The sequence below is a fragment of the Mesoplodon mirus genome (assembly GCF_964341445.2).
Source record: "Mesoplodon mirus genome assembly, chromosome: 7".
NCBI lineage: Eukaryota > Metazoa > Chordata > Mammalia > Artiodactyla > Ziphiidae > Mesoplodon > Mesoplodon mirus.
In genome coordinates this window covers 94,747,416-94,774,497 of record NC_138983.1, presented here as the reverse complement: position 1 = coordinate 94,774,497, position 27,082 = coordinate 94,747,416, and the positions used below count along the sequence as shown (strand labels likewise).

The window sequence follows — 27,082 nt, the reverse complement described above, 5'->3', positions numbered from 1 at the left end:
CTCTTAAGTCTTGTCCCTACTAGCAAATAGGCCTTTTTCATGTAAAGGCTGGGGCTGTGTCTCAGTCTGATGTGTAGTGGTACATCCTGGGGGTGGTATCCTGCCAAGAACTGTCTCTCCAATTGTTACAGTCCCATGGGACCCAGAAAAGAAATCCCTCCTGGCCTCCAGAGCCAGGTGGTCAAGGAGCATCCCCTGAGTGGAGGCCACAAAAATGGGATCTCCTGTCTTGGAGATTCTGGCTCTCTGGAGCACATCAGAAGGAAAGTGTGAAGATGATGCTTACTGGCTGAGTGAGGCGATGGGAAGACTGCAAAGATGACACCATTTGAATAAAGGGAAAGAGGGAAAAGAAAAAAAGAAAAGAAGAAAATATATATATATATATAGCAAGACAGAGGAAGAGCAGGGAAGAAGGAGCCAGCTGGCTGGAGCACAAAGCTGTCACCTGCAGGAAAGGAAAAAGGGGAAAAAAGATGGCACCTTTCAGTTTTATCAAGGCAGAGAGAGAGCAGGAAGATGGCACCCGCCAGCCTCTGCCCCTGGGGAGTATTCCAGCAGGCCCCTGTTCCTCAGATTAATGCTTTAAAATTGGGAAGTGAGTCTCTTTCACCAAAAGTCAGAGTGCTTTTCAAAGGGCTGCTTCTACACTTGGCCCTGGGACAGGTGAGTCTGTGCACAGGCCCTTTAAGAGCTGTTCCTCAGTTCACCACAGCCCTGTGGGTCTCATGGGATGTGCCTTGTTGGTCTTCAAAGTCAGATGTTTTGAGGGTCTATCTCTCAGGTGCCAGCCTTAAAATTTGGAGTGCCCAATGTGGGGTCCATACCCTTCACCTCTCAGGAAGAAGCTCCAGGTTTTGAGTTCCTTCCTAATTGTGTGTCTCCACACCAAGGATGGGGTTTATGGCAAAATTGTGTCTCAGCCTTTCCTACCTGTTTTGATGTGGTTTCCCTCTGTTTTCCTGATGTGAAGGGGTTGCTCCACCATCTTTTAGTTTTCTTCAGAGGAAATTTTTCCATATGTAGCTGTAGCTTTGGTGTGTTTGTGGGAGGAGGTGGGTTCAGGATCTTCCTATGTTGCCATCTTGAACTGGAACCTATTTAATATGTTTTAAATTTTGGTTTTCAATCGTTCAGTTTGTTACTAGTATGTGGAAATATGATCAATGTTGTGTATTAATGTTTATGTATTGATTTTATATTCTGAGATCCTGCTAAAGCAAGTTATTATAATTTATTATGAGTCTACTTATACCTTCCTTGGAATTTTCTATGTAGACAATTATGTCATCTGTAAAGAATGACAGTTATATTTCTTCTTTTCTAATATGTATGCCTCTTTTTTCCTTTTCTTGCTATACTACACTAACTAGAATCTAAAGTACTAAGTTGAAAACTAAGATAAGAGTGGACATTCTAACCTTGTTTTTGAACTCAGGGAAAAGCATTCATTCTTTCACCATTTCATGTGATGTTAGAAGTAGGTTTTTTGTAGATGTTCTTTATTAGGTTGAGGTAGTGACCTTCTATTCCTAGTTTTCTGAGCATTTTTAATATGAATGGGTGTTGAATCTCGTTAAATGCCTGTTCTGTATTAATTGGTGTGACAGTATGTGTTTCTTCTTTAGACTCAATATGGTAGATTACATTGATGATTTTTTACCATTGAACAAGGCTTGCATCCCTGGAATAAATTCCACTTGGTCATAGTCTATTACTCATGTGGATTCTGATGGTAGGTATTCTTGTGGATTTCTTCTAGTAGGGTAAATTATGGTTCCCCAAAAACGTCCGTGTTTAACCCCTCCTATGACAATATGTGAACGTCACCTTGTATGGAAAAATGGACTTTGCAGCTGTGACTAAGTAAAAAATCTTGAGATGAAGAGATTATCCTGAATTTTCTGGGTGGGCTATATATAAACACAAAGAGCTGTATAGGAGGGACACAGGAAGAGTCAGAGTTGGAGAGACCATGTGATGAGGGAAGCAGAGATTAAAGTGATGCACTTTGAAGATGGAAGAAGGGACTAATTCCAAGGAATGCAGGCAGCCTCTAGAAGACAGAAAGGGAAAGGAAACAGATTCTCCTGTAGGGCTTCAAAAGGAACAAGCCCTGAGACACCTTGCCTAATATCAGACTACTAAGCTGCAAAAACTTTCTTTCACAAAGGGTCAAGGAGGGCTGGGAGCACATATGTGCTGCCCACCTGGACAGAGGGGGACCTGTGAGGCTGACCTACGGATTCTGTGGAGGTGGAGAGACATGAGCCCCTTTCTTCTCCACGCTCTTTGCAGGGTCCAGCAGAGAGTCAGGCCACCTGTGGAAGCCTGCGGCCCCAGTTCTGCATGCTGGTGGTTTAGGGGTCGTGTTCAGGGAGTCTCTGTTGTCCTAACACCTGCCTGGGTCCTGGGGAAGGAATCAGAACTCAGAAGCAGGAGAAGAGCCTTTGGCCAGCAGGGAAGGGGGGGTGAGGCCCAGGGCAGGTCCATAAAAGATCAGAGCACCTCAGTGCTTTAGGAGGAAGGGGCTTCAGAGGTGGGCCAGCACAGGCTGTGACAGAGGCTAAGCAGACTGGGAGGGGAGGCACTTCCGGGAGACAGCAGGGGTCTACTCCCTGCCCCTCATTGTTTGCTCATCTCACTCTAATGAGGGGGTCATTTCCCCTGCTCTGATGATTCGAAGCCTCTGCCGGCACCCACAGGACGGTGACTGAGGCCTCCACACTCCTCAGCATGGATCCCAGCTCCCACTCAGATCTGGGGCCACAGACACCTCTCCCACCCCCTGCTGCCCCTGTGAGCAAGCTGTTCTTGTGAAACGTGGTCATAGTTTGTTAGGAGGATCTGTTTTCTATGGGGATACAAACCAGTGTTGATACCAGTACACACACATGTCCAGCCATGGGTGCAAAGGGAAGGGACAGTAGTTCTGGGGTGTCTTTGCGGACCCGTAGGCCCCTAACGCCAGTCCCCACAGCCACAGCCAGATGGGTCCTCCTCCCTCAGTTGAACGAGATGCTGCTGCACAGAAATCCCACAAGTTCCACAAAGGGGCCCAACTGTCCTTTCCCTTATACACACCTTTAACGGGTGCCCCATGAATTTCCCCACACCCATTCCCCTTGTTGCATCCTCATTGGGATGAAGAGGTAGCTGCCTCCACCACTCTCCACATTGCAATAATCCCAGTGGAACTAGAGGATGCTCCCGCTACGATGAGGCAGACAGTCCTGTCCCCATGGCCAAGACTTTTCGTCTCTGGTCAGGCCACCCACACAGGAAACCCTGGATGAGCGGAGGGTCATCCCAGCGCCGTCGTCTGGCCACATCAGGAAAGCAGAGAGAAGCTCCATAATGACAAGGGCCATCTCCAGGCTCCATCCTAGAAACTGGTGAGTGTCCAGAGGGCTGAAAGGCACAAGAGCAGCTCTGCCTCCCCCGAAGGTCCAGGGATGCAGAAGACGGTACAGATGCCCCAGAAGGGCCCTAGCCAAGCAGGCGTTAGAGAAGGGGCTGATGAGGGGGTCCCTGGGGAAAGTGAGAGCTGTGCGTTCCCAGGGGCAGCCTGAGGAGTCCTTGTCTATGTGGAGGAAAGGTGTGGCCACCTGTAGACCCAGAGCTCCTGTGACCTCCCTCATCCTTCCTTCCTCTCAGGATCGCTCTCTGTGGAGCAGCTCAACACCAACAAGATGACAGTGGCCTGAGAGCATTTCCCACGAAAATGATCTTTGTTCACAATTTACATACATCATTCCAAAGGTCCTGCTCCCACCCACACCTGGCCACACCCACCTCCCCCACCTCCCTAACCCCCCACAATCCCGCTCCCCCTCCCCACCCTGGTGGTCCTGCCCCCCTCCCTTCCCCCCACATCATCCAGGATCAGCACTGGGAGGAGGAGGAGCCCCTAGGCTCCCCAGGGGGCTGCCCTGGGGCCTCGCCCTGGAGGGCCGGCCCAGCTGTTCCCTACTGGCTGCAGTGCTTCTTCCTCCTCTTCCCACGCTTCTTTGTGTCAAACGGGTCACGCTTTCTCTTTCTCAGCTGTGAGGGGCGAGCCAGCCCCAGAGCCAAGGCTGGCCTCCCAGAGACGCCGAGGCCAGCCCCGGGGATGGGCAGCTTCTCAGCAGCGGCTGGGCGTCCACACAGAGCCCGCTTCCTCGACTTGGGAGCGGCTGGTGGAGCTGGGCTGAGGCCTCTTCTCTGAGAGGAGGGGGACTGGGGAGCACTCTGGGCCCCACAACCTCCAGAGGAAGCCAGGACTGAGACATGCTCAGGACTGAGGGACATCCCGAAAGGCACCAGTATATGCTGAGAGTCTATGATGAAGACGCTTTGGAGCACCTCCTCGTTCTCACTGGACCCGTCCCTGGGCACTCGGACCTCCCGAAGAGGAGAGGCCTTTCTGAGAACAGACGCATCCCTGGATCTCAGTAGAGGGCCGGTGCGCCTTTGAGCCTGGGGAGGGGAGAGCCGTACGGGCCGGAATATAGAGAACTCCTGACGTCCTCCAGAGGGAACAAAGACTTTGGGCCTGCACAGGGCAGTGTCTGTTTGGATGAGCCTATGAAGAGCTTCAGAATCAATCTCTGGTGGGCAGGCTTCATCACTGACCCCTAGATGGGGGTCTTGGTCGTGCCTCTGGGCACCTTGGCCGGCGTCGGACTCAGAAGGACTTGAGGCCATTCCGGGTGCACTGTGACTCGGGGCTGCCCGCACACCGTCGTCCTCTTTCAAGGCCAGGAGTCGTTTCTGCACCAGCTGGTAGGAGGGAGGAGGACAGTGACGGCTCCACACACACGTGTGAGAGGAGGAGCACTGGGCAGTGGGACAATGGCCCTGGGGGGGAGGAGGGGACGGGCGACCCCAGGACTCGAATCCAAATACAGACACTGTGGCAGTCCTGCCATCCTCCTGCAACTGATTCCCAGCTTTGTGACCTTCCCTCCCCTCCCGGCTCCCTATCCTCTCCTTCCTTTCACCCTGCACTGCACCCACCCCAGAACGGGCCCTTCCCCATGCCAGGCGTCCCAGGCAGGGGAGGGATGGACAGCGCTATGTGGCCCTCCTGTTCTGGGGCCCTATCTCTCCCCTATTCACTGGGGTCCCTCCGTGCCCTGGTCTTCCTGGGTGTCCCTTGTGTCCCCTGTTCTACTGGGGATCCCTCCCTCCTCTGGCTCCCCTGGGTCATCTGGGTTCCCCGTCCCCTGGATCACCTGGGGTCCCCCTCCCGTGGGGTCCCCTGGCTCCCTGAGTGTCCCTCTCCCTCCCCTGTCTCACTTCTTCGGGGGTGAGCCCTTCCTCCTGCTCCAGCTCCTTCTCTAGGGCCAAGAGATCCAGCTGTGGGTCTGGGGAAAGCAAATCTGCCAGGAATCCAGGGTGAATGACTGCCTCCACCTAGAACAGAAAGAAGAGGCTGTGAGCATCCTTGGCCAGGAGTGGCCTGTGAGACAAGAAGGCCAGGAGGGAAAGTGAAAAGCAGAGACCCACCCCACTCTCCTCCACAAGGCGGGGATGGTCAGCGCGCGCACACACACACACACACACACACACGCAAACATGCACATACACAGTCACACGCAAAAGAGCACATATACAGAGGCACAAACACAGACACAAAGGCATACACACAGATAGACACAAACATATACACACAAACATCTGCGTAAACCTCCCCTAACACCAGGCTCAGGAACAAGGAGCTGAGCTTAAGTCCCAACGGCCTGAGCAGAACCCAGATCTTGGGTGCTGAGAGTTCCATGCCCTGGCATCTTGCAGACCCCAGTCTCCAGGCCTAGCCTACTTTGGTGACAAAGTCCTCCTGGGAACAGAGCTTGTCGATGTAGCTTAAGAGATCCGGGTCCGAGTAGGTGCCGTCCTCTTCCTGCTGCAGCTCATTTCCGTCCTCTCCCCATTCTGCATCTGAGTCGCCTGTGGCTGAGTGGACGGGCCCCACCAGTGCCTCCATGATGTCCATATATTCCCTCACAGCCTCAGGTGGAATCTCCTCGGGTGCCTTGGGCTCCGGGGGTCGCTGGGACCCGTGTGGCTTCGGGCGGGAGGGCTGGGCCCTGGGGCCGGACATCCTGGGAGCACAGGCTGCGGCAGAGCAGGAGGAAGGGAAGGAAGGTGAGGGGCTCCCGGTCCACCTCCTGACCACCGAGCGCACGCTGGTGAGGGCACTGTTGGGGGACATTGATGTGGGTGTGGGGGGGTCAGGACCACCTGAAGCTTCATGCACAGTTGGAGGGGGGAGGTAAGGGGGCATCTAAGAGAGTCACATGTAAGGAAGTGGGGAACCTCCAATTTTCCAATGGGTGTTCCCATCAAGCCCACTTCTTAGGCAGACTTTGTGTGCAGTCCTTTGACAGGGAGGCGTGAGAGAAGTTACAAAATTGACCAAGTCAATACCCCGTAGTGACAAAGGGCATCTGAGACCCCACCCCCCACCCCCCGCCTCGGTGGCTGTTTTGCTTGAAGGACCAATGCCCCTGTCTTGAAGGAAAATGATCCACATGGGAACAGTGGCCAACCCTGGGCCCCTGTTACCTGTGTGTTCAACTCCAGTGGGAACCTGGGTGGCTGGCTGAAGGCCCACTTTCGGGGCTGGGGGCCCCCGAGGATCCAGCTTCGGTGGGGCTGGAGGAGGCAGGCCCTGCGCGCACTGCATCCACTGCAACTGCTGAACCTGCATCTCCTCCTCGGCCTCAAATTGCATGAACCTGGGGGGTGACGGAGGCACAGGCCACCCTGAGAAAATGGCCTGGGTTCTAGAGCCCAACAAAGGCAGCCAAGAATGAGGGATTGGGAGAGGATGTGCCTTGGGGCTGTCAAGGCCCTGTGAGGTGCTGTCCACAGCAGAGAGCTGCTCTTGGAACTGATACAAGATCTGGGACCCTTCCGGCCTCACCAGCACTGGAGAGCATTCAACAGCATAGAGCCAGGTCGCTGCACTGAACCAGGTCAACGGGACACGTGGCTGACCCAGGGGGCACCCTCCTCATGCCGCCCATCCAGAGCCACATGAAGGGCTGACAGCCGGAGGCTAGAACAGGCATGTGTTCCCCACAGGGGTCCTTGCCCAAATCCAGGACCCTGGGTTGGGCCTGAGAGTTCTGGAACGTAGACCTGGAGACAGGGCTCAGGAGAGGCTGGACGATGTGGATGCTGAGCTTAGAGGACAGGCCTTCCTTTCCTCTGAGAGGTGCTTGTTTGTTTGGTTTTGTTTCTTAAACCAAGGGGATTACCGTGGAGCAAACACTGGAAGGGCCAGAGACCCCTGGGCTGATGACAGCTGGCTTCCCCAGCCTCTTGAGGGATGCCAGGGTACCCACTCAGGCCACTTTTCGTGAGGAGAGGGGGTTCCAAATCGATGTCAGTGGCCGCCAGCCAGCCACCACTAAGGAAGCAGCAGGCTGGCGGGTGGAGCTCTTCCCCCGGCCCAGCCCATATGGCCGGAGTTGGACCCCTACTGGACTCACAGCTTCACCCTGCCCCGTCCTGAGACCTTCATGTGAGGGCAAGGGTAGGTCAAACTCAGGGGAGGGCAGAGCTCGTGGTGGAGGAAGGACAGAAGACCCAAACTGTCAAGGTGAGGGAGGGGTTTCTGGAGGACTGTAGGGCCTCTGGGCTGCGGGCCCCCCGTTCCGAGCGACAGCCCTTCTCCTTTGTCCTCTCTGATGAGCACCCCCACGGCCAGACCCTGCCCTCACCCACTCGCCTCACCCTCCACGCAGCCCCTGGGCCCAGGACGCTGACTCACTTTTGCGCCATCTCGTAGTAGATCATCCGGTCAGAGTTGCTAATGTGCTGCCATTCCTGCACGGCCCTGCACAGTCCCTCCTCCAGTGTCATGGTGGGCTTCAGGCGGGCCAGGGATCGAAGCGCTGGGCTGTAAGCACTCGGGGTCAGTCTCTGTGCCCAGCCCAGCCCCCACCTGCCTGACCCCACCCACCAATGTGGACCACACATCACTCAACACAGCATGACTGAGCAACAGGAGAGTGAGAGGCAGATGTCCGGGAGAGCAGAGACAAGCCTTCCCGGCTACGGCTGTCACCACCTCACACTCCCTCGAGGATGACCATCCACTCCCAGGCTAGAGCTGGGACACTGTGCCTTGGGGAGCTCTTTTCCTCTTCAAGGCTGCCTTTTCATAATAAAAATCACCATCATCAATGAGGCATGGCATGTGCCAGGCAATCCGCTCACACTTCATAGATTAGCCCAAGGAGTCTTCTGCACGGTCCTCTGAATGAAGTGTGATTGTCCCCTTTTTACGAGGGACCGGAGGTTTAGGATGGAAATGCCTGCCAGGCTCACAACTCTAGTGGGAGAGAGCCCATGCCCTTAGGAGAGCTCTCCCATCACCCTGTTCCTAGTGGAATTCTCCACATCAACAAAGTCGAGGCGTGCATGAAGCGCTCTCCTGGGCCCCGCGCTCCTCCCCCTTCTCCGAAGTGACCCCCCCCCCCCGGCCATGTACACTCAAGTGCTGTATGAAAGGAGACGGCAGCACAGGAGAGTGTGGCATCCACTCCTTGGCTCCTCAACGTACACCACGACCCTCTCTGACTGCAAGTCTTCAGGCCGTATTACCAGGAGAATCATGGAAGAGCAAGCTGGCTAGACTCACAGGGGGGTGGGGTCAGTTGAGATAAGGCACATTTCAGTCATGATGTCATGGACTGGCAGGCTCGCCCGTATGACCGACAGTGTGCCTTCTCGTGGCGTGGACATCGCCCTCACACCTCGCTTCCAGTATCCCTAGAAACCTAGCCTGCGAGTCCATCCCCAGTTCCTCTTTATCTAAGAGCTCCGATAAGCTCATGACCCCCTGAGCGTTCACTCACATGAGAAAGCAGGAAAGAGCTTCCGCATCAGGCCTCTGGGGAAGGTGTCTCCAGGCCAGTGGCTTGAGGCGCTGCCACCGTCGGAAGTTACTGTACACGCTCTGGTGGTTAGAGCAGTCCTCCTGCGAGGCATAGGGCTGGTTGGTGTCCAGGCTGCCCTCCCTGGAAGTGCCATGTGGCCATGGCCCAGAGTTCACTGGGCGAATGTTAGGGGCCATCTGGGCAGCTGGTGGTGGAGTTTGAGGAGGAAAGCCTGGGGTCCAGCCTCCCTTGCCAGCCTGAGTAACTCCAACAGCTGGAGCAGTCACAACGGTCTCCATCGCAGGGGTCGCTAAGAATATGGGTGCAGGACATGCAGCACTCCCGCTGAGGGCCCCTGGAGCACTCCAGTTGAGGGGGCCCTGAGGAACGATAAAGGTCTGAGTCTGGGGGGCCTGCACTGGCCTCCCTTGTGACCTGACTTGTACAGTGAAGTTGCAAGCCCCAGGGGCACCGGGGCCACAGCCACCATTAGCCACCAAAGGCATCCTGGGGAACGCTGGCAGCCGCAGACTGCTGCCGGGAGGGAATGCGGGGGCGATGAGAGGTGGCAGGTGCTGCTCCCAGGGTGGCCAGTGCTGGGCGCCAGGAACGGGTGGAGGAAAGGACACTGCCGTGAAAGTAGACAAGGAGGCACCGGGGTTCATGGTGACATCCGTTCCCAGCAGTGCAGATGCTGTTGAGGCAAAGGAAAGGAGTGAATGGAGGAGGAGAATGGGCAAGTGGGACTGAGGCTTTCTGCGGCATCAGAGTGTAAATCTCCACAGATGAGAGACTCTTGGACAAGGGAAACTGCAGCGTGCAAATGTCTTCAAGTGATTTTCATGCCCTGACCTCCAGTTGAGAATTATTCCACTCGTGACCCCACGCCCATCCACCAAGCTCCCTGACCCCTGCCTGCCGAGAAGAAATTGCCTCAGCAAGCACTCACTTGGAGAGCCTCCCTAAGGCACACCCTGGCACCTAAGCCTCACAGGCTGTCTCCCAAGACCTGGAGCTGTGTGGACATCCGCTCTGTGAGAAATGGCCCTCAGCCGGTGTACTAGCAGGTAGGGGCCTTCTGCAAGGTAAGTTCTAGGCCCCCAAAGGCCCTTTGTGGACAGGCACTGTGTAAAATATTAGGGCCCCACCTCCTCCTCAGTCCTCCTTTTCCTGATGCTCAGTATAAATCCCCTCTTTCTTTCCTAGCCTCACAAAACAAAACAAAATGCTGGAAAATATCTCTAATGGAATCCTGATACAAACCCATGACACTGGCCCAGAAAGCACCTGCATCTCCGAACAACCCACAGCAGATACGTAACATGGGCCAGGTCCTGCCACCCCTTCCCCAGTGCCCAGAGTCACTGTCATCAGTCAGGAGTTCTGTTCCTAGGGGCTTGGGGTGGTCTGAGAAGTAGGTGCGTGTCCCTTAGATTCTGTCATTTCACAGCCAGTGATGGCTGCAGAGGATTAAACAAGGGCCAGGGAATTGTCATGTTACATTGGTCGTGGGAGTATAGACTGCCTGTGGTCCTTCCCCTTCCAGCTCCCAATAACGGAGAGACAATCTGAGATGCAGGCATAAGCCAGATGCCATGGCGATCAAGTTGTCTGAAACACATCCCTGTTCAGGAGAACAAGGTACACACCACGGTGCACCTAACTCACCAGAACAGATGTCATAGGACGTTTAATAGTAACACAGAAGATCATCTTCCTGATCCTGGGCTACACTCCTTCCCCCTTTAAAAGAGGAAGCAGCCTTCATAGACATTCCACCCGAAACAACCCCACTCCACATCTGTTCCCTGTCCATGAAGGAGTGACCTGAAATAGGAACAAACTCTTCCTCTCAAGGCAGCCTGAGGGTCCACCATGAGATACTGGCCAAGATGAAGTAGGTCTGAAGTACTGCCATTCCATAAAAGGAAGAACAATTCAGAGCAACTCAGGAACCTGAGCCCTCTCTTGGCTGAAGTTACTCGTAATGGTTGCCCATCCCCTGTTGAATCCAAGGCAACAGTTACCTGAACTGACAAGTGAGCTCTGGGCTGGGAGGAGTGGACGAGGTGTGGGCTGCGGCAGTTAGAGTAACCCCCTGCCTAGCTCTCGGAGAGGACACTTCACTGCAGGTGTGGCCACACACAGCCCCATTGAATAGTTTTCTCACCAAGACCATCTCTCCCCACGGCCCCCTGAGATACAGTATGCTCCTGTTCAAATCCCTTTGAAAGATATGGTGAGGCAAGCTTCAGGTGCCTCAGGAACACAATACAGCTCTAGGCTTTCCTCATGACCCTCCCTGTGTCACCACCAGGACATCACACACATCCTTACACACACGTTTCAAAGTGGCTTGTCTCCCTTCTAGAAAGAATCAGACTGTCTGCTGCCATCCTTTCTCCATAGCCAGGGCAATTCCTCTTGATCCACCTGCAACGACCCCTCCTCCCCAGGGCAGTCGTCTCAGGTTTCTTCAGGCTCCCCAGTCTCCCCAGGTGAAATGTCCTTGTGCGTCCAGTGCTCTCTTCTCCCTCTACTTCAGTCCAACTAGGTGCCCACAGTTAAGTGTAACGTGTGAACCTGAAGGATGTGAGGATGGCAGGGTCTCTGAGAACACACCCCCAGCCTATAGGCTTACCTCCTATTGAAGCCATCCTGCAGGCTTGGGCACGGACTACTGCTGCCTGGTAGCCTCAATGAGAAAAGTCAAGACCAGGAGCCAGAGAGCGACCTGCTTCAGCAAACGCTCGGGATCCAAGTCAACGAGGGACACGTTTGAAAGTAAACCGGAAAATGCGGGCTGAACCGTTCTGCGGTGGGGGAGGGGCAGAGGGCACGTGGGTCGGGGTGGGGTGGCGTGCGCTGGGGGGACATTCCACGAGGGCTCTGGCAGGTAGGCAAGAACCGGAAGTTCCTTCCACCTCCCACAGTGGCAACACAATTGGCGTGTGCCTCTTTAGGCAGTTTATAAACTGTTGTTTTGATTCACGGCACCGAGGTTGAGCATGACAGTTCCTTCCTTTCACGTCTTTATCCATCAACCTAGGTTTTTTTTTTTTTTTTTTTGCGGTACGCGGGCCTCTCACTGTTGTGGCCTCTCCCGTTGCGGAGCACAGGCTCCGGGCGTGCAGGCTCAGCGGCCATGGCTCACGGTCCCAGCTGCTCCGCGGCATGGGGGATCTTCCCAGACCGGGACACGAACCCGTGTCCCCTGCATCGGCAGGCGGACTCTCAACCACTGCGCCACCAGGGAAGCCCTGGAGCTTTTATAATGAAGGAAAACTTAAATGATTTGCAACCAATAACTTCATACTAGAGGAATGGTGAGGCAAAATATTGTACCCAGGCACTCGAGAAAGGCAGGCTTCCTTGTTGCTTCCTCCCTTTGTTCATTCATTCAACCAATTATTTACAAGATTCTCACTCATAATTCTGATACAGTATTTGAAGGACTCTTCTCAAGGCCACTGATACAAAAATTGCACTGTGCAAAAATTAGCCAGTCCCAATTCTGCAATCACCTTTGTAATACTTCAAAATCCTACACCCCACAGACAGAGATAATCAAATTAGCCCAAATGTAACTTGGGAAGACCAGTCACAGAAGGGAGTATCTAAAAGTCCTTTGGATCATGATCTCTGACTTCCTGCACAGAAGGTGGGGGCGGGCATTGACTACTGAGAAAAAACATCTCTGGACATGCATCACAAGCCTCAGAAGACAGTTCATCTTCCACTCAATCACGAAACATTAAAGAAACGAAGAGATACCATGTTTGTGTCTTGTGGAGTTTTCAAGTCTGCACTTGGAGGCGCTTAGTGCTGTTACATGGGAGGGGTCTTCAGAGGCATCCTGTTGAGTGAGAAATGCTCTAATCTTGCATTTGACCAGAAAGCGGATCTGATGACTGACGTCTCTTCGGGAAGTATTACAAAGTCAGGGCAGTGAGTCGATCCCGCTACTGTTTTTGTTGTTGTTTTATTGTCAACTGAAATCCTGCAAGATATTATAAAAAAGGAGGGAGGGAAAATAAAATTGTTCCCATACTACCTGTTGAAATTGGCCCAGATGGTCAACCCTTTCTCAAAATTATTTTTTAAAAAACCCCAAAACCGTACAAAGGAAACACCTGTGAACACTGAGAAAAAATATTCTAGTAGAGTAAATGCGTTGGAAAAACTCTAGGAACGGAGTCAGGAGACAGTATCTTAAGAGTGTTTCCCAGGTCTGAAATTCTTTGCTAGCATTGTTCTTTAACGGAAACTGCAGGTGTGCTAGGAAAAAGGACCTACTGTTTTTTGAAAGGCATTAACAAGAACCAAGGAACGGCAGTCCAAAGGGCATGAAAGTACTTGCCCCAATTTGAGGCCACTGTGCTTACAGCGGAGCTCTCCAGAACTCTTTGTAGCTAAGTGCATGGGTTTCACGAGTGCACATTTCCCAAGAGCTGGTTTTAAGAAGAGACCGTCACGAAGGTTCCCAGCGAGGAGCGTCGCCAGAGAAGTTCCGCAGCTTGCCCGACCCTCCATTTCTGTCCTCTCCTGCAGAGACCTCCTAGGCCCGCGCACCCCGCGCCTGCACGCCCGCGCACGCCTGTGCACGTCCACTGGGGCGGGGCTCTCGGGCACGCGGATCGCCGTCCTTCAACAGCTCCCGGCGTCTGCTGGGGCAGTTTGCTCCGGAAGACAGGAGCGCATGCGCGAGCGCGGAGGGTGGGGCCCCAATGGCTGTCCGGCGGGGGAGGGGCCTGTCATGGCGGCCTGTAGAGTCAATTCTAGGAATCCTGAGGTAAGGGGTACGGGGACTTTTCACCCCTCAGGTGTCACCGCTCTGCACTGTTGTTCACCCTGTGGGTTATTTGTGCCCTTGTCCATGTAAGGAGACTCCCCACAATGTGGATTCACGCCCCCATAGAGCTCGATTCCCTTGAGATGTTTACCCCAGGATTATCGGCACCACTGGGGAGCCGGCTGCATGAAGGGTTCAGTGATTGCGGGGCCTACAGTGGGGGCTAAATAGTGTGTGCGGGCTATTAAACAGGTGCCGTTCTAGTCTGCGCGTTGTGAAGAGTACAAAAGCTAGAGGGAAGTTCTTGCGAGTTGAAAACCCTCATCTGGTTCCGAAGGTGTAGCTCAGGTGATTGGAAAATGAGTGAAGATGGAAGGAACACACTCATCGTTTCACTAGTGTCTTCCTTCTTATCATAAAAACATCAGTCAACACTTATGTTCAAACTGCATTCTTTTGTCGGTGATGCGAGCAACTTTGCTGAATGTGGTAATAAACATGTATTTGTAGTCTGGTGTCAAATCATGATTGATTTGCAAGCATAGATGGGGTCTGTACATACTTAATTGGTTGGTGGGAATCTGATAGGTAGTCAAATGTGTGGGTTGGTTTTGTCCGTGGATATTTGTGTTTGAAGGGAGGTCATGCCTGTGTTTTTGTGAGAGTGTGTAAGAGTGAGTGTTGTATTTGGAGGGTGTTGAGATGTGACGCAGGCATACTCAAGGAGTTGGTGGTTAGGTGTTTGTAATTTGGTGTTTGGGGAATATGTTTACATGTGTTTTTTTCACCCATGAATTTGGGGATTTGTGTGTGTGTAATGGTGGATTTGGAAGGATTATCTGCATATGCGTAAGGGCAATGTCAGGAAAAGTAGTGGTGTATATTACTTTGGGTGTCCAGTCTGTTAATTTTGTATATTTGGGGAATGTAGGCTGATCATTTGTGTATTCAGGGCATGTTGTATGGTTATGGGGTGTTTGTGGGTGTGCATGTTCAGGAGCTGTGTATGTATATTTGGATGTGTAGAGGGCAAGTCTGTGACTATTTTATGGGGCTGGTGGATGTTGAATGTGTAGGTATGTTGTGTTTGTATGATCCTGTATTCTGCAAGATGGCAGAGTTCATTCTGCGTGAGAGGTTGGGACTATGGGGTTATGTATACGCCAGTAGTGTGGTACTGTATGTGTATTTGGAACAAAGGGCGTATAGGGTGACATTATTGCCTATTTGTAGTGTACTGGGTAATTGTGGTTCTATTTGGGACTTGTGGAGAGTTGTGTGTTCAATGAGTTTGTGTGTGTATTCAAGGGGCATGGCCACTTGGAGGAATATTTGCTGAGGCTGTGCATTTGTAATTTTCAGTAGGAGCCTCTTAGGCTTATGTATTTTGGGAAGTGAGTGTATCTGATAGAGAGGTGGGGTTCTATGTTTCTACAGGGAAGATGGACAATTGCATTTGTATGTATTAGAAATATGTGATACGGGTATTTGTTAGTACTTGCATATGTGTGAGCTGGCTCCTGATAGCTAGGGATAATTTGATATATGGAAGTTGTTTCATAAATGGTTTGCTGGAGATATTTTCATGTATCTTACTTGTGTATTCTAATCCGTGTGCGTGTCCATCATCAGGTGCATGCATTATCAGAGTTTGTTCATAAGGTATGGCGTTGTTAGGAGTATTCAAAGTGTATTTCTTTGGAGAACGCTAGGGTGTCTATACATGTGTTTGGAAGGAGTAAGAGGTGGTCTGTCTATATATTCAGGGTGAGGGTAGAAATGTATATATACACACACACACACACCTATACAGTTTGTATGTTGGAGTAGTGGTGGGGAGCTTGTATTCTGGAGAGGTAGCATAATGTATAGTGTTTGGGAGGGGATCCATATGTTCAGGGGTTAGGAATATTTGCATGTGTGTGTCCATAGGTGTGTGAGAATTGTGTATGTATCTTAGTAAGACTGCAGAGGTTGTCGGTGTTTTTCTGTTTTGAATGTGTCTGAGCATTTGGGGTGTATACTCATGAGTAGTTTGTGGATGTGTGTATTTGTGATTTGTGAGTGTAGCAGGAGGCTTCGAGTCCTCTATGTGTCTATTTCAAAATGTAATGCCTGAAGAATTTAGTGGTGTTGCTTGTATGTGTGTTCTCAGTATTAGTGAGGTGGACTTACATGTACAGTTGACCCAAACATGGGTTTCAACCACACGGGTCCACGTATAGTGGATTTCTTTTTCAGTAACTACTACAGGACTACTACAGGATCCATGGATGCAGAGCCACTGCATGGAGGGTTGGCGCCCTAACCCCCAAGTTGTTCAAGGGTCAGCTGTATTTGATAAGTATAGATTATTTGTGCCTGTGTGTGTTTTTGAGTTCCTGGGGCTTCTGGGGTATGTATTCTGTGGGATGTGAGAGTTTAGTTTGTGTGTTTGGAAACCAGTGGGCTGTGTAGGTTATGTGTGTGTGCAGGAATCCTGCAGTATATGTATTTTAGGGCTGTGGGATTGCATATGGGTCTTTTTTTGGGTTGCACATGAGACAGTTGTGTACTTGGTGACCCTGTGTGCTTAGGTACTCAGTGTGTACATCTGGATGGCATATTGGTTGCACATGTTTGTTTTCAGGCCCATGTTGTGTGTGTATATATAGTTGTGAGAGTGGAATGTGAATATTCAGGGTGAGTAAGGTTTCATCTGTAAAAATTTAGGTAGTAAGAGGTGGTCTGTTTGTGTATTTATTCAGGGTGAGGGTGTGTGTTCAGGATATATATATATATATATATATATATATATATATATATATATACAAACACAAATGTATATGTGGTATCCTTTTGGTTATATATCTGTGGTGGGAGTTGAGAGTTCTCCTTGGGGTGTAAGTGGATTCTGTGCACATATTCACAGGAAAAGTTATGGGATGTGCTGGAACTGGTTCATACTGTCTTGGGAGAGTCAATGGTGCATATCTCTTCCCAGCTGTGTGTTTAGTGATGTCAGGTGGGTAGCTTGAAATTGGTCATGCTGGGAATATTTATACCATGTAGATACCATAAGTGAAGTCTTTCCCGCCTTTCTCGGAGAGCTTTTTATCAAGCACTTAGCAGCGTACCACTGATGTGCGTGTTTGGATTGTGTATGAATGAAGCAAGAATATTTGGGCATCGGTGGGTATGTATGGGACACTCATGTGAATTGTGAGTGGGGCTTCTGGGGCTATGGGCCCTTGTATATGTGCATTGACCCTGGTAATTGTGAATCATTGCATTGCTCCTATCAGGTTGGTCTGTTCTTTAGGGCCAGAGAATCCCCATAAATGTTGTTGATTCCCAGTAGAAATCATGCAGATGGATACAGGGGTGTCTGTACCTTAGGCAGGTGGACACTCCTTCAGCATTTGTGTGGTCCTAGCGTCTGGGTCCCTAGAAGGGGGCGCCTGGCGGACAGATGGCCATGCAGAGCAGAACCTTCACAGGTGTGTTGTTGGCATGACAGGCAGCAATCAGAAAGTCATGGGGCTTCCTGGATAGGAGGTCAGGTGACCAAGGGTTCTCCCAGGAAAACCCCCTGAGAATCAGTTGGACAGCTACAGGCATTCCTGGCTCTTCTGTGGCACAGCGGACGTGCAAGGACACCCTCCACATGGGGTCCAGAGCCATGTGTCCCTGAGCCCAACTGCCCCAGGGTGGTGGGAACTGTTGCATATCAGGCTGGTCAACTGTATCACTAGGTCTCAACCAACCTGTCTCATGGAAACCTAAGTCCTCACGGATAGGCAGGACCTCTAGGGATCACTGAGCTGACAAGGACAGAGGTAGGGAGGCTTTGTCACTGAGGGAGAGTTGGGGACTGAGACCTGGAGAGCCTGGGGAGTCCCACTCTGAGGAGATACGGCTCTGATGTTCCCAAACCCTTTAGACATGTTCTCTGTTCTTTTCTGAAGGCTCAAGATGCTTCTAGCAGTGGGAAGCTTATCTCAGTTTCATGTTTCTCTGATAGGATGAACTGACCCTTTTATTCACTCTTCCACATCGAGCTGCAAACCCATCAGAGGGAACCATGTGATCGTTGTAGCCACCAGCTGACCCCACAGCCACCTTGTGCCTCCCTTGGACCCACCCAAGCATTTCTGAGCCTTCTTTATGGTGAGTCTTGTGGCCTTTTCTCCCTCATTGTGACTCCTCCTGCCAATAAAACATGCTGTGAATGTTAACAAAAGGAAACCTGCACTAGAATTGGAGTCTGGAAGGCCCGTAGAGGGAGCTCTCATGCCGTGCCACTCATCATCAATTACCCCAACAGGAAGAGGTCATTTACTGACCCCAAAGAGGAAGTGCAACCACTTTACTACCCCAGCTGGAGGAGGGAAGACTTCCTTCCTGGCCAGCAACAAGAAATAGAAAATAGAAATAGCTAATAGAAAATTCCGCAGTTTAGCCAATGAGACGCCGTTGTCACCTGAAGTTTTACTTTCCTCCAGTGAACTTCCATTTTTTCCCTTGATGATGACTTTCTTTCCTTGTCCCACCCTCCTTACTATACAAGTCTTCTGGGACTTCCCTTGTGGTCCATCAGCCAAGACTCCGCGCTTCCAGTGCACGGGTTTGATCCCTGGTCGGGGAACTAAGATTTCCACATGCCATGTGGCATGGCCAAAAAAAGAGAAAGCCTTCCATGTTGTGTAACCCGTTGGAGTATCTCCCTTTCTATCAGATGAGATACTGCCTGATTCATGAATCGTTTAATAAGGCCAATTTATTCAAAATTCAAAGTAAATCTTCCAATTTACTCAGTTAAATTTTGTTTTTTAATACATTGGGGGCATGCAGAGGTGGCCACTAACAGTTTAATATGTATCCCTCCAGAAATGTTCTGTATAAAAATATGTATGTGCACTTTTCTAAAATCCACTCTTATGATTGCTACTGCTAACAAGATGATTTTATGATTAAATGCTTATCTTTTTAAAAAGAAAAAGGTAAATATATTGGTGGCAGTGATGGGATCTGAAGCAAATTTCTGATTAACATTTGGGACAAGGAGAAACAGGTGTGGTGCCCACAACTCCTTTGAGTTCACTGTCTTTCTTGCCATTCCTGAAGGTTGTTGGTAAGCTCCTCTTGGTTTGAGCTCCATTCTCTTTGCGTTTGTGCTCCCAATCTAACTGGCTTTCCTTTACAGGGCAGGTCAGTTTGGCTGGTAGAGGATTCTCCTTGAGGCCAAACCCCTAGCCTTTCAGATGGAAATTCCCAGGACACAGTAACATCTCTTGCTTATTGCCAGTATATTTTTGAGTGGTAAACCGTAGCCCCTAATTTTGTTCCCTGGATTCCACACTGGGCACTGCTGACAGTGTAGTCTGCACTTGCCCATCTGTTTGGAATCAGCCCCCAGTTTCCATGCTTGGAGCTGTTGGTGGTGGCTATAGTTCTCCATTTTGTTTGGAATCAGTTTGCAGTCCCCCTTCCTTGGGATTTGCCGTTTGGATCTTTTTCCTCAGTCCAAGGATCCCTGGGAATCGGTGGTGGTGCATACCAGGCCTTCTTTTGTCCAGGACATAGTAACATCTCTTTGTTACTGCTGATATATTAAGGCGCAGGTTTTTTGTGTGTTCTTTTGGGTTGACAAAGGCTAGCTAAGGAAATGAGATCCTTTATCGCCAAAGAGTTGAGAATGCCAGCTTCTGGCACACCTGCTTATTTTATATTTAAGAACTATGGTCCTGGAGGTTGTAGATATTTAGAAAGATGGAAAAATTATACTAATATTGATCTAGAATTACAGTGGTCATTGTGGGGCATGTTCCAGTTAGACAAGATTGTACATTTAAGGAAAACACTAGAGAGCAAGGGTTCACAGATTGCACAGAGAGAATGAGATGCCTGCTTTACTTGGTATGTAAAAGTTTACAGACGGTTTCAAGATTCCAAAATAGCTTCGTTGAGAGACTTAGAACAAAAAGCTAATGAAAAATTAAAGAGACAAAAGGTACCTGAAACAAAAGACCATAGGACGGATGTGACTGCAGATTTAACTCCTACTGTCCCCCCCTTTCCTTTTTCACCTGAGTACTCTTGTTTTACTCATTTTCTGTCTGAAATACTTTTCTATTCCAAAAAGAATATTTAACAATTGCCATTTAAAGTAAAACTACCTGAGATTGCAGGTGAGCCCCCTCAGGTGTCCTTTACCCCTTGGTCAAAGACTGAACTGAGAGCTGTAGTCAAAGAATTCTCTAAACCTTGGAGAAACCCCCAACATTTTTTAAAGACTTCAGAGTCACTGTCAGGGCGTATGTCCCCAAACTGCTAGATCTTTATCCACTTGTACACATGTTGGTAGGACTGGGGGAAGCCCCAGAATGGATGTGGGAAGCAAAATGACATAATCCCTAGGATGATATTCAAGATCCTCAACCTAAAAAGGCTTGCAGAATAACAACTAACCTTTTATAAGCTATTCCTAAAATCTTCCCTGCTCACACTTGGTCTATTATTAATTGGCCTAATAATGATTGATGTATTATTCACTTGTACAAACAAAAGAGGGGTGAATCTGTGGAAGACTTTAGAGCCAGTTTGGAAGCTCTCTTTTTACAGCAGTTGGTGTTCCAAGGAATAAAAAGGCCACTCAGCCTGCTTTAACTGCCCTCTTTGTAAGTGGATTATCTTCTGAGATTAGTGGATTGATAAAAGGGCAGAAAAGAGGGTGGGAGGCTATAGGCCTGACTGAACTCGTGACTATAGCTGAGCATTTTGAAAGGACCTTGGAGCAAGATCACAAACAGAAATCCACCAAGCTCATAGCCTTACAGTTACAACAGCTCTAAGGCAAGGGACACAAAATGACACCTGGGCCTCCCCCATTACAACCTCCTAGGGGTCCATGATCAATTTGATGACCCAAAGTTGATGTTTCATTTGTAATCAGTGAGGACACTGGAAAAAGAGGTGTCCTCAAAAGTCCTATGCAAACTCTTCACAATTGCTCTCATATCTGTCTCAAAGGGAGGGCCCCCCGTGACCCTCTCGCCTAGTTGGCAGAACTCCAGAGGTTCTCTGGTAAACTATTACCAGCAATGACCTTAAACAGCCCAGAGGAAAATATAATGAAAAACGGCCAAATTTTAGTTGATACTGGAGCTATGCTTTCTACTTTAAACCCCACTCTCATATTTTACTTTGAAATCTACATTAAACTCTAACCCTAACTGTAAACATAATTACCTAACCGTTCAACACCCTACCCCTAGCCCTAACCAGAGCTGTGCTTTCTACTCTAAATCCCACCCTCAAAGAACAACAGGTCCCTCTGAGTAAAGAGGATGTTTCCATAGTGGGAGTACCTAATACAGTTCAGAGAGAATTTTTTATCTCAACCAAGATTCCTTTCTGCTATGCAGTATAGCCCCAGTTAATCTACTCAGTAGAGATCTCTTTTCTAACTTCAAAGGGCCAGTACATTTTGCCTCCAGTGGAGATCTCACCTTAAAATTTCCTGATCAACGTGAACCTGATCAGTTATGTTCCTTACAATCTGTCCTGGACCTAAAAGCGGAAGTTCAACAAAAGTTCCCTAATTGGATGGAGATGCCTGCAAATTTGGGGGCTACTTCTGACAGTGTTAACATGAGAAGAATAAAAAAATGCAAACCTATAAAGATTCAGATAGATGTAGCTAAGCCTCTCCCTAGGTTTCCTCAACAGCTATTAAAGCCTGCGGTCATACAAGGTCCCATAGCTATTGTAGAAGACCTAATTGCCCAGGAGGTAATCATTCCTGTACTCGTCCCTGCAGCATGCCAATCTTGCCTGGTTGGAAACCTGGCAGGATGGCGATTTGTCCAGGACTTGGGAGCTGTTAATAAAAATAGTTTTTCCCTGTTTTCCTGTTGTTCCAAACCTAGCCACCCTTGTGTCACAAGCTTGAACTGACTTGAAATGGTTTACAGTTGGAGACCTTTGTTCACCTTTCTTCAGCATCCCGGAGACCCAACAGCCAATATCTACATGCCTTTACTTGGAACAATCAACAATATACCTGCACTTTTATGCCTCGAGGGTTCACTGGGACTCCTTCTTTTTTCCTCCCAAGTACTTCACCAAGATTTAAGTACCCTCTAGTTCCCTGAGAAATCAGCCTTTTTACCATATGGAGATAACCTCCTGCTGTACTCAGCTACTGTAAAGGTTCCATAAGGCATTCATAAAAGATTCCATTTATTTGCTGCAACAGTTAGCTGAGAAAGAACACAAAGGAAAAATTACAATTATCCGTAGACGCTGTTCATTACCTAGGACGTAATCTAAGCACTGAAGGAATTCTGCTATCTCCAGAGAGAATTAGGCTGATACAGGAACTTCCTAGACTCACAACTAAGTGCTAGCATTGTGGATTTCTAGGTTTAGCTGGTTATTGCAAGCTCTAGGTTCCACATTTTTCTGTTACCTCTTCCACTCTGTGAACTTATTAAAGATTTGGTTCCTGAAGCCTTTGCTTGGGAAGATAAACACAAGCAGGTTTTTATAAGGCTAAAACAAGCAGTGCAGGAGCTGCCTGCCTTAGGGTTGCCCAAATGATCAGGTTCAGGTTGATCCGGAAACTTTTTTTTTTTTTTTTTTTTTTTTTTGCGGTACGCGGGCCTCTCACTGTTGTGGCCTCTCCCGTTGCGGAGCACAGGCTCCGGACACGCAGGCTCAGCGGCCATGGCTCACGGGCCCAGCCGCTCTGCGGCATGTGGGATCTTCCCGGACCGGGGCACGAACCCGTGTCCCCTGCATCGGCAGGCGAACTGTCAACCACTGCGCCACCTGGGAAGCCCGATCCGGATACTTTAAGGTGAGATCTCCACTGGAGGCAAAGTATATTAGCCCTTTTAAGTTCGAAAAGAGATCTCTACTTAATAGATTAACTTTAGGTTATTCAAAACCTTTTACTTTATTTGTGCATGAAAGGCATAATCAGGCCGTGCAGAACTGTGTGAGCATGGTAGTAAACACAGGCCCATTGCCTGTTATAGCATACAACTTGATTCAGTTGCTTTTGCCCGTCTCAGGTGTCTTAAGGTTATAGCCACAACTGCAAATTTAGTGGAAGCCTTGGCAGATTTGACTCTAGAAAATGAAGTTTATTTGCAAACTCCACACCTTGTCCACAGTCTTCTTAACGCTGAATTGACAACATTTCTCTGCAAGTATCACTAGATTAACTTCCTGTGAAATCCTGCTTTCACCACCTCATCTTTAAACGTCACAACGTTCTCAATCCTGCTACACTACTACCTCTGTCTCACAAAGGTGAGGGCCGTGACTGCCAGGTAACAGTGTCCCATGGGAATTCCCTGGTAGTCCATTGGTTAGGACTCCGAGCTTCCACTGCAGGGAGCGCGGGTTGGATCTCTGGTCGAGGAACTACGATCCCACGAGCCACATGGCACGGCCCAAAACAAAAACAAAACAAACAGAAAACAGTGTCCCGTTTTGTGACACCGTGTCCTGAGTAAAGATGTTACCAAGTCCAAGCTTGCTCTGCTTGCCGCACGACAGGCCATAAATCGGAGATGAGGTGTTGAGGCAAGGAATATGAGTTTATTCAGAAAGCCAGCAGACCGAGAAGATGGCAGAGTAAAGTCTCAAAATAACCATCTTATCGGGGTTTGGGTGCCAGTTTCTTTTATAATACAGAGATGGGGAGGAGATGAGGAGGTAAAGTAAGAAGGCCATAAGTTTTGCGAATAGCCCCTGGAATGGCCAGCCTCGGGGAGGAGATGTGTTAATTTCTTCTTAATTGTAGCCATCCACAGGTGGAAGGAGTCCATATGTTTCCCTGAACAAAGGCACTTTGGTTTAACATTCAGACAGAGGGACAGGGTTCCCCGAGGCAGGCCATTATGTACAGGTACAGACAGTATCCTTTTAGTGAACAAAAGCAGCAGAAGGCAAAGGTTAAAGTAAAAGGAACAGATCCAATGTGGAGTCCGATATGGCTCTTCCCTGTTACAATTCCCTACTGTCAATGTCCATTCCACAGTCTTGTGGATAAAAGGGGGTGACGGCCCTTCTAATTGCTTCATCCGATGGATCTTTCCGGGAGTGTCCACCATTGGTGCCAGTGTTCCAAACGTTGGGTTTTTGTTTTTTTTTGTTCCTCTCTGGAAAGTGTGTCCTTTACACCTGTAGCCTTAAAAAAATATTCTCAGCCTAAAAGTTGAGAGTTACGATCTCTTTGATGGGAACTTTGAGGGCTTCAAGCCTGGGAGGCAGCATCTCAAGTTAAGGAATTCAGCACTTTTCTATGGACGGGAAGATGCAAGAGTCTGGGCTCACTGAAGTCATTCATTTGATATGTGCCTCAGCTATCCGGGGCCTGTATCCTATATTCTCATATCCTGAGTTTCGTCAGGGCTCACCGGCTCACGTTGGGGGGCTGCAGTCGCTAATGACTGATGTGTCAGGAAATATTCCATTTCTCAGATCCTCTTCTCTTGGTCAGGATTTTGACCCATATTTGGGAGACATTTCAGGATCAAATTTTGTCCCACAGCGCTGGGAGGCTCATCCCAGGTCAGGGGAGAATTCTTGATATGCCACTCCAGGTGCTAGTCTTTGGATTAGGCCCTATTGCTAATTAAAGATCTTCTGGATCCTCTATCTAATTATGATCCAGGAGACATTTTCCCTTGTTGCTTCCTCCTGTACCTAGAATCACACTATTACAATTATTTCATGTTATAAATGTGGTCTATTTCCTCAAGATGTTTAGCCATTGAAGTATTGTTGGAGGCCTGGTTCCATACTGGGTACTGTAAGAGACACCAATCTTATAAAGTAGACAGGATATAAGTAATGCAGCTAGTAACGTTAACAAAGACACAGTACAGCAGGGAGACACAAAGAGCAAACAATCTGGAAACAAAGAACAATGATCAGTGTAACTACTTGTAATCCAATTGCAATAGCGAGCGACCAGAGGTACCCTAACTGATTTAGTGAGCCATCCGCTGTTTCAGTGTACCAGCGGTGCGGACTTAGACGTGCATGGCTTAATCTTGGAGACAAGCATATGCTACTGGCAGGATCACCCAGGTAGAGAGAAAAAGATAAATGTTTCAATTCTGCTTACAAGGGTATAATTTAACACATGACTGTAAATCATAATGAGTTTAAGGGGAGCGTTTTGCTTACACCTGGAAAACACAGATTGAAAACAGTCATTTTTCAGATAGAAACCATAAAAATTATAACCATAATTATAACCAAAATTATAACCAAAATTATAACCCTTTTACCCAGGCATGTGCAACTAATCGTTTTTGTTAACAGCTTTATGAAGCCATCAGGTTTCCCATTAGAATTCTTCAAGTTCTTACCCAGTTCACCTTTATGGTTTGAAAATCAGAAACTTGTATTTATGCAAAGGTCCTTTCTATAAATCTTGTTGAAGAGGAAGCATTTTTGCAAAGGCATCAGAGTGAAACCATGACTGTGTACAATGGTGAAAGACTTAAGAAGGCACGTGTAAATCTGATTACAGTGCAATTGAGAAAGTAACGTGGTTACTGCGGTGACATGCAACACTTTCAGCTAATAAAGAGAATTCTGACTGGTAACATTTTACCAGGACATAGCAAATTTTAGGAACTCCATATAATCTGTAGAATACCTGTGTCATTTGGCATACAATAGAACCTAAGAAGATTTATTGCTTATTTGACAACACTTCCCGTGTCATTCAACCTAATTAGTTAATATGTCTCTTGGGGTGTTTCAGGGGCCCTTTGAAGCACCCCAAAGTTAGCTAGAGGTCAAAGGAACTTCATTATAATTTGAGTTGGGAAGTTTTGTCAAAAAAATAAGAAAAGGGTTTAAAACAGATAGGATGCCATGTCACTGTGAAACAATAGTTATTCACTTAGCCAAAGTAACAATAAAAGATTTCAAAGGCAAGTACAGAACAGATCTCTTAAAAGGTAGAAAAACTTAAAATCTGGTATCAAAGGCAGTCCAAAATCTTAAGAAACCTTGTCTTCTTAACAGAGAGAAAAGCGAAATTCAAGTTGTGCACCAGCTTACTTTTAAAATGTATTTACCCAATTAAACTTATTTTAAACTTAGTCCTGACCACGTACAGAACTCTTTTTTTCAGGGTCCACTTTCCATAAACCTTCTGTCACTTACTTTAGCACAATTCTGACTTTCAAGTGGTCAAATATCTGGAGAGATTAATTTTAGATAGACCTTCCTAAAAGATAAGTATTTTAAAAAGTTCACCTAAAGCTCTTACCTCATTTGCATTTTCTTTCCTTAAAAGTTTCTTCACATCAAGTTATTTCCTTGCTGACAAATTTGCAACAGATATAACAAGATTTTATTTAGCTTATATTAAACCTAGGCACAATAAAAGTATTATACTTAATGTTGATGACTCTAACAGCATGTCTATATTAATTAGATCAACAAACGAACGTTAATACCAGGTCTTAATTAATACTGAATATTTCCCAGTTCACATGAACCTGAAGCTCATGTAGCTCAGTTTCTCTTGTATTTAGAATAGTTTGGTGTGTAAGTGCTTACTTTTCTTTAAGCCAATTAAATAGAGCTCATCCACAAATCAACCTCAGCAATGTTATCCAAAGACAAAGACACATACAAGGACACAAACATACAGAGACGTCATGGTTGTCATTTCAGAATTTCAGCACTGAGTCAGGTACAGCCATGTGAAGCCCATCAGTTTACAAAAAGAGGTTGGATTCAAATTAGGTTTCTGGCAGATGGAACAAATCCAACTCACTTGTCTAGATGGCTGAATTTTTACAGAAAAGACACTTAGGTTTTTTATTTATCCTTGATAAGTCAGTTTCTAAATTACTTTACCCTCTTTCAAAAAGGTGCATTTTAGAAAGATGGCAGAGATGAGAGTTCCTGAGAAGACCAGAAAGGACATTTGCATCTCAAAGATACAGGCAAGTTTTTCCTAGGATGACTTTGTTTCTCCTTTGTTTAATATTTACAAGCCTCTTAAGATAAACAGGGAGGGTTTGGGGAGTGGTATCTATTGGAGAGTCAATCAACTCGTTCCCCACTGTCAAAGTTCCCCGGGGCTCCTATGGGGAAATTAGAATCGGACGCCTCAAGGCCAAGGGAGTCCCCTGGCCTCTTATAGGATGTCCGCACAAGGGAACTTGCCCTGCTGTGGATGTGGCTCCCAGTCCAAATTGGGTGGCTTGTGGAGTCTTAGATGGTGATACTAAATCAGGCTCCTGTCCTCTGGGGGTTAACACAGAAACTTCTATTTGATCCCCGTGGGTAGGGGAAACAGGAGGTGGTGAATATGATGGCGGCATGGGGGGAGGGTGGGCAGGTGGAACAACTGCGGGTGCAGCTTGCTGTTTTGCAAAACACTTCTAAC

At 48.5% G+C, this 27,082-nt stretch overlaps 1 protein-coding gene and 1 long non-coding RNA gene across 5 annotated transcripts; one reads left to right on the top strand and one right to left on the bottom strand.

Annotated features, from left to right (window-relative positions):
- The first annotated feature begins 986 nt into the window (after positions 1–986).
- Positions 987–26,636, top strand: LOC309807698. 4 transcript variants are annotated; one of them, XR_014294629.1, is made up of 4 exons: positions 987–3,395; positions 17,669–17,814; positions 22,725–22,965; positions 26,562–26,636. It is a non-coding gene; the product is annotated as an uncharacterized lncRNA (long non-coding RNA). The 4 variants fall into 4 exon arrangements; XR_014294631.1 differs by lacking the exon at positions 987–3,395 and adding an exon at positions 13,320–13,665; XR_014294630.1 differs by lacking the exons at positions 987–3,395; positions 17,669–17,814 and adding an exon at positions 11,369–11,657.
- LOC309808070 (NUT family member 2F-like) lies at positions 3,473–11,052 on the bottom strand (the record flags this gene model as incomplete). Its single annotated transcript, XM_082628077.1, has 8 exons — positions 3,473–4,761; positions 5,281–5,397; positions 5,804–6,268; positions 6,392–6,953; positions 7,763–7,936; positions 8,853–9,567; positions 10,375–10,484; positions 10,901–11,052. 8 exons carry the CDS (start codon positions 11,050–11,052, stop codon positions 3,970–3,972), a joined length of 3,087 nt encoding a protein of 1,028 aa, XP_082484203.1. The 3' UTR covers positions 3,473–3,969.
- Positions 26,637–27,082: the final 446 nt, after the last annotated feature.